Raw genomic sequence first — 13,758 nt, 5'->3', positions numbered from 1 at the left:
AAAAAAAAAAAACATGCACATGATTAACTCAAACTTTTTAACTGAGTCTATGAAGGAGACCAGGGATGAGCAAAAATACAAATGTACAGGGGCGCCTGGGTGGCTTAGTTGGTTAAGCATCTGACATCGGCTCGGGTCATGATCTCATGGTCCATGAGTTCGAACCCCACACTGGGCTCTGTGCTGACAGCACAGAGCCTAGACCCTGCTTCAGATTCTGTGTCTCCCTCTCTCTCTGTCCCCCACCCTGCTCGTACCGTTTCTCTTTCTCTCTCAAAAAATAAACATTAAAAAAAATTTTAAAAATACAAATATACATACGAATAGTCTTCTGGGGAGAGAATCTAAAATTTTCCTTTGAATCTGACCCCTAAATGGATCAGAGCTGTATTAATTAGATGGGTACCAGACCGAGGGTTGGAACCCCAGCTTCCAGCCCTTATTCTCTGGAAGTCTGACTCCTTCTCTGAGCTAACATTAGGTCCACTGCAAGCTCCCTGGTGACACTACTCTGAATCTTGAACGGAACAAAACAGGCCATGCGGGAGTGCTCCAGTGCAGGGCACGAATCAGAAAATTCTGTCTTTGATCACAGTCTCTCTTCTGGTCATCCAGAGAAGTAGGACATTTCTGGACAGGAGAGAAAGAGGGAAGAGGGCAGGAGGAGACAGGGAGAAAAAAAAAGCCAGGTATACACACACATTTTTTAACATCCACATGTTACAAGGAAAATCAAGACAGATTAGCTTTACTGTATGAAATTCTAGGCTAAAATTTTTGAGTACATTTGAATTGTAAACACGATTTTCACATTTAAAAAATATTTTTTTGGGGGCGCCTGGGTGGCGCAGTCGGTTAAGCGTCCGACTTCAGCCAGGTCACGATCTCGCGGTCCGTGTGTTCGAGTCCTGCATCAGGCTCTGGGCTGATGGCTCGGAGCCTGGAGCCTGTTTCCGATTCTGTGTCTCCCTCTCTCTCTGCCCCTCCCCCGTTCATGCTCTGTCTCTCTCTGTCCCAAAAATAAATAAATGTTGAAAAAAAAAATTTTTTTTAAATATTTTTTTTAATGTTTATTTTTGAGAGAGAGAAAGAGAGAGTGCGTGCAAGCGGGGTAGGGGCAGAGAGAGAGGGAGACACAGAATCCGAAGCAGGCTCAAGGCTCTGAGGGGTCAGCACAGAGCCCGACACGGGGCTCGAACCCACGAACCATGAGATAGTGACCTGAGCCGAAGTCGGATGCTTAACCGACTGAGCCACCCAGGCGCCCCATTCACATTTTGTCAGGGTTCTGGCAGGAAACGGATGACACCCTCAAGCTGGGAAACAGAGGAGAGTTTATAGAGAAATGATTACAGGGGTCTGGGCACAAAGAGTGAAGAGGGACAGAACAGTGGACCAGCGCCAACCCCACATGAAGGGGCAAGCACACTGAGCACGTGGCACAGCCCACAGAGGGGCGGCCGTGAAAGGGGAGGTGGCCTTCCATACACCTGCAGCGACCACCAGGGAGGGGCCAGCAGGGACAGAGTCAGGGAATGAAGACCTTCAATGTCCTCCTTCTGTTCTCCTCCCATGACCACTAACTGGCTGAGCCAGGGGACAAGGCTGCCAATTCGCCAGCCTTCTGGGGCACAGAGCAGGGTAGAGACACAGAGAATGGATCTGACACATGAATGGAAAATATCCAACACAGAATCTGTGTGTTCTATGAAGATGAACGTTCTCATCTTTAGCTGGAAGCCCAACGTGCACTTTACTAAGTGACCTGGACAATCACACACATACACGCGCACACACACACACACACACACACACACACACACACTAACCGGACTGACTGTCCTGCCGCTAGGAGAGCAGCTATGAAATTGACACAGAAACACAGACCAGTGTTAAGGCAAGCTTAGGTCAGCACCACATGGTATAAATACACGGTGACTGCAACTAAGTGAAAACGTTAGCACAGGTGTGCAAGAATTATTACAGCACGAGTGTTGGAATATTGGAACCATGGAATTCTTTCTTTTTGCAAAATGTTCCTTAGTGATTTTTGTGTTCCCTTTCCCAATCACCACATGTTAACTATGAGATCTTAGATGAGTTATTCAACCTGCCTCACCTACGAAACAGGCCGGTTGTACCTCTTGAGACTGTTATGAGGATTACCTAGATTGAAGAAAGCCAAAGATGTATGGAAACAGCAGAAAACAAGTCACAACAACAAGGCAAAAGCGCTTACCCCAGGACGTGCCCTGAGGTGATGGGACCACAAAGTCTAGCACCATAACTTTCTTTCCCAAGATGGCAGCTTCCTACAAAAAAAAGGTACAGATAAAGGTCTCATCACTTTCCTGACAATCCCCCAATTTTTCTCTCCCCGAAAGGAAAAGACTATGTAAGAACACAGCCTTTACTTTTTATTATCACAGTAAAAGCTTGGACTGTAACGTCAAAATTGGCTTTTCTAAAGTAGGGCACCTGGGTGGCTCAGTCGGTTAAGCGGCTGACTTTGGCTCAGGTCATGATCTCGCAGTCTGTGGGTTTGAGCCCCGCGTCGGGCTCTGTGCTGACTGCTCAGAGCCTGGAGACTGTTTCAGATTCTGTGTCTCCCTCTCTCTCTGACCCTCCCCCGTTCATGCTCTGTCTCTCTCTGTCTCAAAAATAAATAAATGTTAAAAAAAATAAATAAATAAAGTAGGGGAAGAAGTGCTTATGGCAATCGCCAGGAAAATTATCTCTGAGTTTCATTATTTTCATACCTGAGCACACGCAAGGCCACCAGAACCGCCCCCAATGACAATGAGGTCATAATCGTATGTTGAATCTTCCTGAAGGAGCTTCTGTAACAAACCACTCTGATGTGCCTACGGTGTAATCAAAGGAGACAGTATGGCATGACCTTTTAAAAATCTGTTTCTTTGTACCCTATGTTTAATCAGCATGGAGTGCTTTTCTAAAACTCTTAGAAACAGTCTCTAATTGGACTTTAAGATACAAAACAGATGAACATAAGGGAAGGGGAGCAAAAATAATATAAAAACAGGGAGGGGGACAAAACATAAGAGACTCTTAAATATGGAGAACAAACAGAGGGTTGCTGGAGGGGTTGTGGGAGGGGGGAGGGGCTAAATGGGTAAGGGGCTTAGGGAATCTACTCCTGAAATCATTGGTGCACTATATGCTAATTTGGATGTAAATGACATAATAAATTTTTAAAAAGCACAAGAAACAGTCTCTAATTTATCTAACTTCTAATTATAAATTTATCTAGATGGTATTCAAATAGGGTCCAACTAGATAGAATGTATGCCAAGTACATACATTTTTTGTTCATTATCACCTGACATCTAGACATGTGTCAAATAACCCACAGGTCATGGCTTTTTGTCAGATGAGGTCGTGTTCCTTGGTCTAACCATCAAAATATCATACCCAGTACAGTAAAATATAAAATAGCCAAGCATCATTTTTCAAAATCCTCTATCTTCTGTTCACCTGTGATAGGCTTTATTTTGAAACTCTTCTGCATCATCAGCAGGATATACACTTTACGTTTTTACCTGGTTTCTCATGATTTGACCTAAATTTTGCAGCTTCTTAGTAACCTTCCTATACAACACAAAATTTTGCTTTTTCTTTCAACAGTGGTCACAAAGGCTGGCTCTTGCACAATGTCTCTTGCTTGCTTGGCCTGCCTTTTGAGCAAGGAAGCTTGGGCGAGGGGCGCCTGGGTGGCTCAGCCAGTTGAGCGACTGACTTCGGCTCAGGTCATGACCTCCCAGTTCGTGGGTTCAAGCCCCGCGTCGGGCTCTGTCTGACAGCTCAGAGCCTGGAACCTGCTTCCGATTCTGTGTCTCCCTCCCTGTCTGCCCCTCCCCTGCTTGCACTCTTTCTCTCCCTCTCTCTCAAAATAAGTACACATTAAAAAAAACAAAAGTAGTAGCTTGGGTGAGGTTAGACGTTCAATGTGTGAGGTAACAACAGTTTTCTTTATGTGAAGATGGGAGCTCCATCCACAACGCTGGCTTTAGGGACACCAGGTGGCACCAGCTCATCCTGGGAAGCACAGTGGAAAAGCTACTTAACTATGGGACTCAGCGCAGGCCACACGGCCCCCGAAGGATGGGTGTCCCTGGAGGCTTTTGGCACATTCTAAGAAGGACTCCTCTGGCCTCCTGACTTCAAGCTGCCCTTAGGAAACTGTGAATCCTAAGCATCAGCCATGCAAGGCAGCTCCTTTCATAAGAAATGGAATTGATGGGGCGTCTGGGTGGCTCAGTCGGTTAAGCCTCTGACTTTGGCTCAGGTCATGATCTCACAGTTTGTGAGTTCGAGCCCTGTGTCAGGCTCTGTGCTGACAGCTCAGAGCCTGGAGCCTGCTTCAGATTCTGTGTCTCCCTCTCTGTCCCTTCCCTGTTCATGCTCTGTTGCTCTCTCTCTCTCTCTCTCAAAAATAAACATTAAATAAAAAGGTTTTTTTTAAGTGGAATTCAGAACTCTTCGTTCCAGATTCATCTTCTGACATCTTCTCCAGGTTACGAGTGGCAAGACCAGCACTCCCATAGGTGTTTAGGGATCTCTAGATTAAGGTACATACCTCCATGGGAACTGGGTGATGGCTTCTGGGACTAATGAAGCAGGTTGTTAATAGATAACAATGCTGATCATAGATTAACATACAATGCAGACAATCTATTTTCCCAAGAAAATGTAATTTTAAGTTACAATCTGAAATAGAAGTATTTAATCACTACTACCACTTACATACATACATAAAAACTATAAGGGAACAGGATTTTAATAAAAGTAAGCAGTTATAGAATAAGGATCTAACTTAAAAAGAAACAGCAATCTGGGGGGCCAGGGTGGCTCAGTCGGTTAAGTGCCAGACTTCAGCTCAGGTCATTATCTCACAGTTTGCGGGTTCTAACCCCGCATCAGGCTCTGTGCTGACAGCTCGGAGCCTGGAGCCTGCTTTGGATTCTATGTCTCCCTCTCTCTTTGACCCTCTCCCACTCGCTCTCTCTCTCTCTCTCTAAAATAAACATTAAAACAAAAATGAAAAAAAGAAACAGCAATCTCATCTATCACTACTTTCAAGATGATCTGATAACTCTCTTACACGCTTTTCCATTTTACAACTTCCAAAAGACAAATGAATAGACTCCTAAAAGCCATTCTCACCCCTTTTGAATAAATGTGAAAACAAACTTTGAAGAAACGGCATTAAAAACATATAATACTATTATTACCTGGAAAGTTCGATCGCATCCACCCATATGCACTTTATTCACAAAAATATTGGGCACAGTTCTCTGATTAGTGATTTCTGACAGCATTTCTTGAACATTGGCCCCATCATCTGAAGAATAAAAACTTAAATATGTAAAAACATTGAAAGGGTTCCAAACTTTTGGGAGTTGAACAGAAGTATTACAACACCAAACGCTCACATGCACACAGCCATAAAAGGTCAGTATTTACATATTTATATATTATATAACTTCACAAAATGATGACTCAAGAAGAGGAAACACCCATGTATTTTCAAAGGAAACAAAGAATAAAGGCAAATCTATAAATTCATTTAAAACAAATCCTTCTAAATTAGATTTTGATGCATTATTCAGTGGCCATGCCAAGACAAATAGGTAAGAATCTCCTTTAAAGAGCAAATATCAAGATATAATCTGCTTCAACTGTAATAACTCAGAAAATACTTCCTATAATTACATGTGAAAAATCTTTATGACCCATAGTCCAAGTGTATCCTCCACCCCGAAAAATAAAACAAGGCCATGACTACCTCTGACTCCCCTATTTGGTATACGCCGCAGAAAAGTCTCGAAGATTCAGGAACATTTCACTTGTTAAGGAGACATGACTAAGAGGAGTTGGTGAAGTCTGGTGGAGGCAGAAACTAAACTGTTTTCAGTTCACCACCCTGGTTCCCACCCTTGCAGACCACATGTGTAAAGTGCTCAGTTAATATTAGCTGGATGGATGAGAGATGACAAGAATTCAAAAGCGTAAAGCTGAAAAGTTCCTGTGTTTCCCTGCATGGCTAATACAATCAGGAAGTAAGGGTAGTTTCTTTTCATTTATAACAGCTCAATCTATTTTGCCAGAAAGTTGGCAGATACTTATGACACGCCTTGAAGGGTTTCAAGGTTAGCCGTTTATACATCTTCCTCCTGCTCCCTTCCCTCAAATATGAAAAGCATATAAATAAAAAAATCTAGGGGCGCCTGGGTGGCTCAGTCATTTAAGCATCCAACTTCGGCTCAGGTCATGATCTCACACTCCGTGAGTTCGAGCCCCGTGGCGGGCTCTGTGCTGACAGCTCAGAGCCTGGAGCCTGCTTCGGATTCTGTGACTGCCTCTCTCTCTGCCCCTCCCCTGTTCACGCTCTGTCTCTCTCTCTCTCTCTCTCTCTCAAAAATAAATAAACATTAAAAAAAAATCTACACCCAATTATTTGTCATGTAGTGTTCTATTTTCTGCATGGTTGAATGTAGACAAAGACGGCTCGCCTAACCCAAAGAGACAAGAGTAAATTGAACTGAACAAAGCTAACGGCAGGTAGTTAGTCTTGTTGATGTTTATTACAAACAAAAGTATACACTACCCATCCTACTTACCAACTTGATCAAGTTCCAAGATATTACACTGAACGCCCAAAGAAGAAAACAGTTCTTTAACCTGTAACAAAAATGTACCTGGGTTTTACACTCAGGAAGATTCAACAGAGCTACAAAATATGGCATACAGGTGTTCGAAGTAGATGTCCAGTTACCTAATCGCAGTCAGAGTAGTATTTTAAGATCCCCTTTTCACCATCACTTAACACCCTTCATGCCCTCAGCCCTCCAGAAGAAGCCCAGACGTTCCACTTCCGGGACAGAGGCACTGGGAGCTTGGCAGAACCGCTCCCTGGTGAAACACCCACAACTGGTGAAAACTACTAAAGAAACAATCATTTAAAGTCTCTGGGAATTGTCCTAAGGGCACACAGCAAATGAAGCATTTAGTCAAGCAACTCTGGTAGATCAGAGTCATGACCCGCACCCTCCCGCCCCTGCCCCTAGGTCAGCTAGATAGAAGCTCTATTTCAAGTGTGAACAAGAAAATGAGGCTCCCTAATCCCTGAAATCCCTGGCACCAGAAGGGGCAGGCCACTGGCATTTCTTAGTCTCACCACCGCTCAGAGTGGCAAAAGCCACCATTCGTGGAGAGTGTGGCTAACGACACAGGGGCTCCTCCCTTCCTCCCTTCTTTCACCCAGCCCCCACTCACAGATCAAAGGCTCTACCCCCGGCCAAAAATACTGTACAGCAAGGTTTCGGGCTGGGAGAGGTAAGCCAACAAGACCAGAGGCTATAGTCCGCACCCAGAACCCGGCTCATAAAGCAGGGTTGTCACGCCAAGAGAATCAGGTCGCTGTCCCACCCCTAGGTCTGGAGCAAGGTCTCAGAGATTTTGCCCAGGGGAAGAGGTAACCTAAGATCAGAGAGGCCAAAGCTCTATCCAAAAGAAAGGACTTTATTTGAAATAGACTGGGGTGGGGGGAGGGGGGCGGCAGGGAGGTCAAAGTCTAAAGGCACTCTTGAAAACAATGAAGATTCTGGTGGTAAGAAAAAAGGAGAAGGCTGGTAGCTTCCTGAAAGTAACAGACAATTGCAAGCCGGCAAATTTACCAACGAAAGCCAAGAAGCTTTGGCCAATAGCCCCTCTAGGGTCAGAATGAGTCACAAATAGGCTTCAAAAACTACCCCTACAAAGGGGCCCAGACCTCACTGGACAAGAGCGTGGATAAGGCTTTGGCTCAGGTCATGATCTCACTGTTCATGAGTTCGAGCCCCGTGTCAGACTCTCCACTGTCAGCATAGAGCCTGCTTCAGATCTTCTGTCCTCCTCTCTCTCGGCCCTTTTTCTCTCACACTCTTTCTCTCTCTCTCTCTCAAAATAAATAAACATTTAAAAAAAAGTTCACTGGAGTGCCTCAACATAGAGTTAAACTGGCAAAAGAAAATAATTAGCATACTTGAGGATACATCAATAGAGACTGTGCAACCTGAAACCACAGAGAAAAAAGAAGGGGGGAAAAATGGATAGTGTCAGAGAAACATGTCAGAGAAACTGAGCACACCAACATACACAGGGTGAATGAGAAAAAAAGAAAGGAGAAGGAAGTTTTTTGAAGAAATGTCTAAAAATGTCCCCAATTTGATGAAAAACAGTAATCTACATATCCGAGAAGTTCAACAATCTTAAAGTAAGATAACTTAATAACGGGTCAAAGATCTACAGCAATGAAGTGTATGCCCAATGAAGAAAACACCGAATTTAAAATGGCAGAAAATCCTGCGGCATTTTTAATGGCGTGTAAGTCACCCACTCCTTGATGTTTCAAGGCACAATAAGAGGTGAGCAGCAGCCTGGGCCCCAGTTCCGTTCCACAAAACGGGGAGAGCACACAGCCCAACTGTGCATGTTCTTTTTAAAAAAATTTTTTTTTCAACGTTTATTTATTTTTGGGACAGAGAGAGACAGAGCATGAACGGGGGAGGGGCAGAGGCAGAGGGAGACACAGAATCGGAAACAGGCTCCAGGCTCTGAGCCATCAGCCCAGAACCTGACGCGGGGCTTGAACTCACGGACCGCAAGATCGTGACCTGGCTGAAGTCGGACGCTTAACCGACTGCGCCACCCAGGCGCCCCTAACTGTGCATGTTCTAACTCAAGGGCTGCCTTAGGGATCGGTCTCTGTGATGCCTAACTCAGAGTTCAGATGGTCAAAAGTGGCTGGGATCTTAGGCTAGTGGAAGCCATGAGGAGCAGTGGGGGTCACTCACGAAAACTGAAAATGGACTACAAATCTGCAGACGATTGGGGGCAAGAAATTACAGGCAGGAGACTACAAGATAACAGCTAAGGTCCCAAGTAGAAGCAGGGAAAAGATTCTTGAGGAATTTAACACACCTTAAAGATTTTTTTTAAGTGTATTTATGTATTTTGAAAGACAGCGAGAGAGAGAAAGGGAGAAAGAGAGAGCATGCACCCACGCACAAGCAAGAAGGAAAGGGGCGGAGAGAGAGGGAGAGAGAGAGAATCCCAAAAAGGCTCCATACTGTCAGTGCAGAGCCTGACATGGGGCTCGAACTCGCAGTGAGTTCACGACCTGAGCTGAAATCAAGAGTTGAATGCTTAACTGAATGGGCCACCCAGGCGCTAACAGCCCTGTATAGGGGCGCCTGGGTGGCCCAGTCAGTTGAGCATCTGACTTCAACTCAGGTCATGATCTCACGGTTCACAAGTTTGAGCCCCGCGTCAGGCTCTATGCTGACAGCTCGGAGCCTGGAACCTGCTTCGGATTCTGTGTCTCCCTCTCTCTCTGCCCCTCCCCTGCTCATGCTCTGTCTCACTCTCTCAAAAATAAAGGTTAACAAAACCAAACCAAAACAGCCTTGTATACAGGAAAATTGAGCCCACGTGTGAAAAGCACAGACAGCACCAGGGAAGACAAATGTCCAGAAAAGGCCTAAAAAGATGGCAAGACTTCATGCTGCACTGATTAGTGAAGTTCTCCCCCAGCATGAAGTCAGTCTGCAAAGACTATGACAGGTAGCTGTTTTATATGCTGAATTTTCAACTAAAGATCATATGCATACAAAGAAATAAAAGAACACGACCCATTCAAAGGAAAATACAAATCTCCAAAAACATCCTGAACAAATACAGCCTTCAGATTTACTTGACAAAGACTTTAAAACATTTTTTTAATGTTTTATTTATTTTTGAGAGAGAAACAGAGACAGAGACAGAGACAGAGTGCAAGTGGGGGAGGAGCAGAGAGGGAGACACAGAATCCAAAGCAGGCTCTAGGCTCCAAGCTGTCAGCAGAGACAGAGCCCGACATGGGGCTTGATCTCACGAACTGTCAGATCATGACCTGAGCCGAAGTCGGACGCCCTAACCGACTGAGCGACCCAGGCACCCCTTACAACAACTATTCTAAACACAAAGAGGAAAATACAAAGAGTTAAAGGAAATCAGGAAAATGATACAGAAGTAAAAAGAGATTATCAACAAAAAGATAAGAAATAACCACACAGAAACTCTAAAACTGAAAAATCCAATGACTGAATTGAAAAAGTCACTGGATGGGCTGAACGGAAAACTCCCAACACGCAGAAGAAAGGATCAGTGAATTTGAAGATGGGGCATTTGAAATTACTGTGAGGCACAAAAAGGAAAAAGAATGAATAAAAATGAACACAGAATAAGAGATTTAAAGGACATCATAAAGTAGAACAATATATACATTACAGGAATTGAAGAAAGAATCATAGAGCTTATTTGAAGAAATCATGGCCAAAAACTCCCCAAATTTGAGGAAAGACATAGATATACAAACACAAGAAACTAAAAGAAAACCCAAAGGAAAAGTCCAAAAAGACCCAAACCAAGAAACACTGTAATCAAACTCTTGAAAGACAAAGACAAGGAGATGATATTGAAAGTACCAAGAACAAAGTAACTTACAAGTAACAAGTACAAGGAATCCTCCTAAGATTATTGGTGGACTTTTCAGTCAAAACCTTGTAGTCCAGAGGCAGAGGGATGAAATATTTAAAGTGTTAAAAGGAAAAAACCATCAACCAAGGATTCTATGTCTGGCCACAAACCAACAAACCAACAACACAAACCAAAAAACCCAGTCCTTCAAATATGAGGGGAGGGGCACCTGGGAGGCTCAGTCGGTTGAGCATCCAACTTCAGCTAGAGTCATGATCTCATGGTTCGCAGGTTTGAGGCCTGCATCGGGCCCAATGCTGACAGCTCAGAGCCTGGAGCCTGCTTGAGTTCTGTGTCTCCCTCTCTCTCTGCCCTTTGCCAGCTCACACTGTCTCTCTCAGAAATAAATAAACATTAAAAAAAAAGTTTTTTTTAAATATGAGGGGAGAAATTAAGACTTTCCCAGATAAACAAAAATTGAGGTAGTATTAATACTAGGCCTGCCCTACAAGAAATGCTAAAGAAAGTCCTTCAAGTTGAAATGAAACAATGTTATTTGGAAATTCAAAGCCATATGAAGATGCAAAATTCTCCAGTAAAGCTAAACATATGGACAAATATACAAAGAAGTATTATTATGATTTTAGTTCATAATTACATTTTTTTTAATGTTTATTATTTTCAGAGAGAGAGCAAGCATTAGCATGAGAGGGAGAGAGGCAGAGAGAGAGAATCCCAAGCAGGCTCCATGCTATCAGCACAGAGCCCAACATGGGGCTCAGTCCCATGAACTGTGAGACTATTACCCGAATGGAAACCAAGAGTCAGACACTTAACTGACTGAACCACCCAGGTGCCCTCATAAGTACATTTTCTTACTCTTCTATAAGGTTTAAAAAAAACCCAATAGGGGTGCCTGGGTGGCGCAGTCGGTTAAGCGTCCGACTTCAGCCAGGTCACGATCTTGCGGTCCGTGAGTTCGAGCCCCGCGTCAGGCTCTGGGCTGATGGCTCAGAGCCTGGAGCCTGTTTCCGATTCTGTGTCTCCCTCTCTCTCTGCTCCTCCCCTGTTCATGCTCTGTCTCTCTCTGTCCCAAAAATAAATAAAATGTTGAAAAAAAAATTAAAAAAAAAAAAACCCAATAGCATAAAAATAACTATATATCTATAGTAATGGATACATATATATAAAGATGTAATCTGTGACACTGACAATGTAAAAAGAGGCAGAACTACCAAGGAGCAGAGTTTTTGTGTGTGGTGAAGTTAAGTTGCTATCAGTTTAAAACAGGTAATACCTTTAGGATGTTATATATAATCCCCATGGTAGCCACAAAAATATCTAGCAAATACACACAAACGGACATGAGAAATGTCACTACAAAAAAATCAACTGAACACAAAAGAAGACTGTCAGAAAGAAAAGAATGGACAAAAACCTGTGAGTTATCCAGAAAACAAATACAATGGCAAAAGTCCTTCCCTAACAATAATTACTTTAAATATAAATGGATTAAACTCTCTAATCAAAAGACAAAGACTGTCAGACTGGATAAAAAGACAAGATCCAACATCATGCTGTCTAGAAGAGACTCACTTTAGAGCTAAGGACATACGTAAATTCAAAGTAAAAAGACAGAAAAGATATTCCATTAAAGAGTAACAAAAAGAGAGCAGGGATGGCTATACTGATATAAGACAAAATAAACTTTAAATCAAAACTGTTAGAACAGACTAAAAAGGACATCATAGGGGCGCCTGGGTGGCTCAGTTGGTTAAGCATCTGACTTCAGCTCAGGTCATGATCTTGCCGTTTGTGGGTTCAAGCCCTGTGTTGGGCTCTGTGCTGATAGCTCTGCTTCAGATTCTGTGTCTCCCTCTCTCTCTGCTCCTCCCCTGCCTGTGCTTTGTCCCTCCCTCTCTCTCTCAAAAATAAACATTAAAAAAATTTTTTTAAACATCATATAAGGATAAACGAGTTAATATGCCAAGACAATGTAACAATTATAAAAACGTATCCACCAAACATCAGAGCTTCAAATATATGATGCAAACCCTAAACAAACTGAAGATAGAAATGGACAGAATTATAATTATAGTAAGAGACTTTAATATTCCACTTTCAAAACTAGATAGAACAACGAGACAAAAGATCAATAAGGAACCAGAGGACTGAAGAACACTGCAGACCAAATGGACTTCATAGACATATTACGAAATACTGAATCCAAGATAGGCACCATACACATCTCAAGTACACATGGAACACTCTCCAGGGTAGACCATATGCTAGGCCACAAAACAAGTCTTAAGAAAAAAAAAAATGAAATCATAAAAAGTATCTGTTTTGATCATTGTAGAATGAAATTAAATATCAATAGCAGAAAGAAAACCAGAAGGTCCACAAATACGTGGAAGTTAAACCAACACATTCTTAAACAATGGGTCAATGAAGAAATCACAACGAAATTAGAGAACATCTTCTCAAAGAAACATACAACATACCGAATAAAACAGTAAAATTTATGGGACCCAGTGAAAGTAGTGATTAAAGGAAAATCTATAGCTGTAAATGCTTATATTAAGAAAGAGAGAATATCTTTTTTATTTTGTTTTTATTGATTTTAGCAAGAGAGAGAGAGAGAGAAAGTGCAAGTGTGGGAGAGGGGCAGAGGGAGAGAAAGAGAGAATCTTAAGCAAGCTCCACACTCAGTGCAGAGCCCAGTGTGGGGCTTTATCCCATGACCCTGGGATCATGACCTAAGACTAAATCAAGAGTCAGATGCTCAGCCAACTGAGCCACCCAGTCACCCCAAGAGGAAATATCTTAATAATCTAACTGTACAATTTAAGAAACTAGAGAGTATAACTAAACTCCAAGCTAGCAATGGGGAGGAAATGACATAAAGATCACAACAGAGATAAACAAAATAGAGAATAGAAAAACAATAGAGGAAATCAACAAAACCAAGAATTGGTTCTTTGAGAAGATCCACAAAATTGATATAACTTTAGCTACAATGACTAAGAAAAAAACAGAGAGGACTCAAATAACTAACATCAGAATTGAAAGAGCATTACTACTGTTTCTACAGAAAGAAAAAGAATTACAAGAGAGTACTATGAACAACTGTACATTACAAATTAGATAATCTACATGAAATCTATAAATTCCTAGAAACACACAACTTCCTAAGACTGAATCATGAATAGTGAATGGAAATAGACCTATTACTAGTAA

The 13,758-nt window shown here is 42.6% G+C and overlaps 1 protein-coding gene across 1 annotated transcript in view; it reads right to left on the bottom strand.

Moving 5' to 3' along the window:
* The window catches only part of TXNRD3 (thioredoxin reductase 3), a gene marked incomplete at its 5' end in the record, with an annotated part of 67,522 nt that overhangs the window by 45,432 nt on the left and 8,332 nt on the right, over window positions 1–13,758 (bottom strand). Inside the window, 4 exons of the mRNA XM_043589410.1 lie at window positions 2,240–2,312; window positions 2,760–2,864; window positions 5,253–5,362; window positions 6,642–6,702. Coding sequence (XP_043445345.1) covers window positions 2,240–2,312; window positions 2,760–2,864; window positions 5,253–5,362; window positions 6,642–6,702 — 349 coding nt within the window. The remainder of the gene's footprint in view (window positions 1–2,239; window positions 2,313–2,759; window positions 2,865–5,252; window positions 5,363–6,641; window positions 6,703–13,758) is intronic.

The sequence above is a fragment of the Prionailurus bengalensis genome, chromosome A2, assembly GCF_016509475.1.
Source record: "Prionailurus bengalensis isolate Pbe53 chromosome A2, Fcat_Pben_1.1_paternal_pri, whole genome shotgun sequence".
In the NCBI taxonomy this organism is placed as follows: Eukaryota; Metazoa; Chordata; class Mammalia; order Carnivora; family Felidae; genus Prionailurus; species Prionailurus bengalensis.
This window is presented reverse-complemented; position numbering and strand designations above follow the sequence as displayed.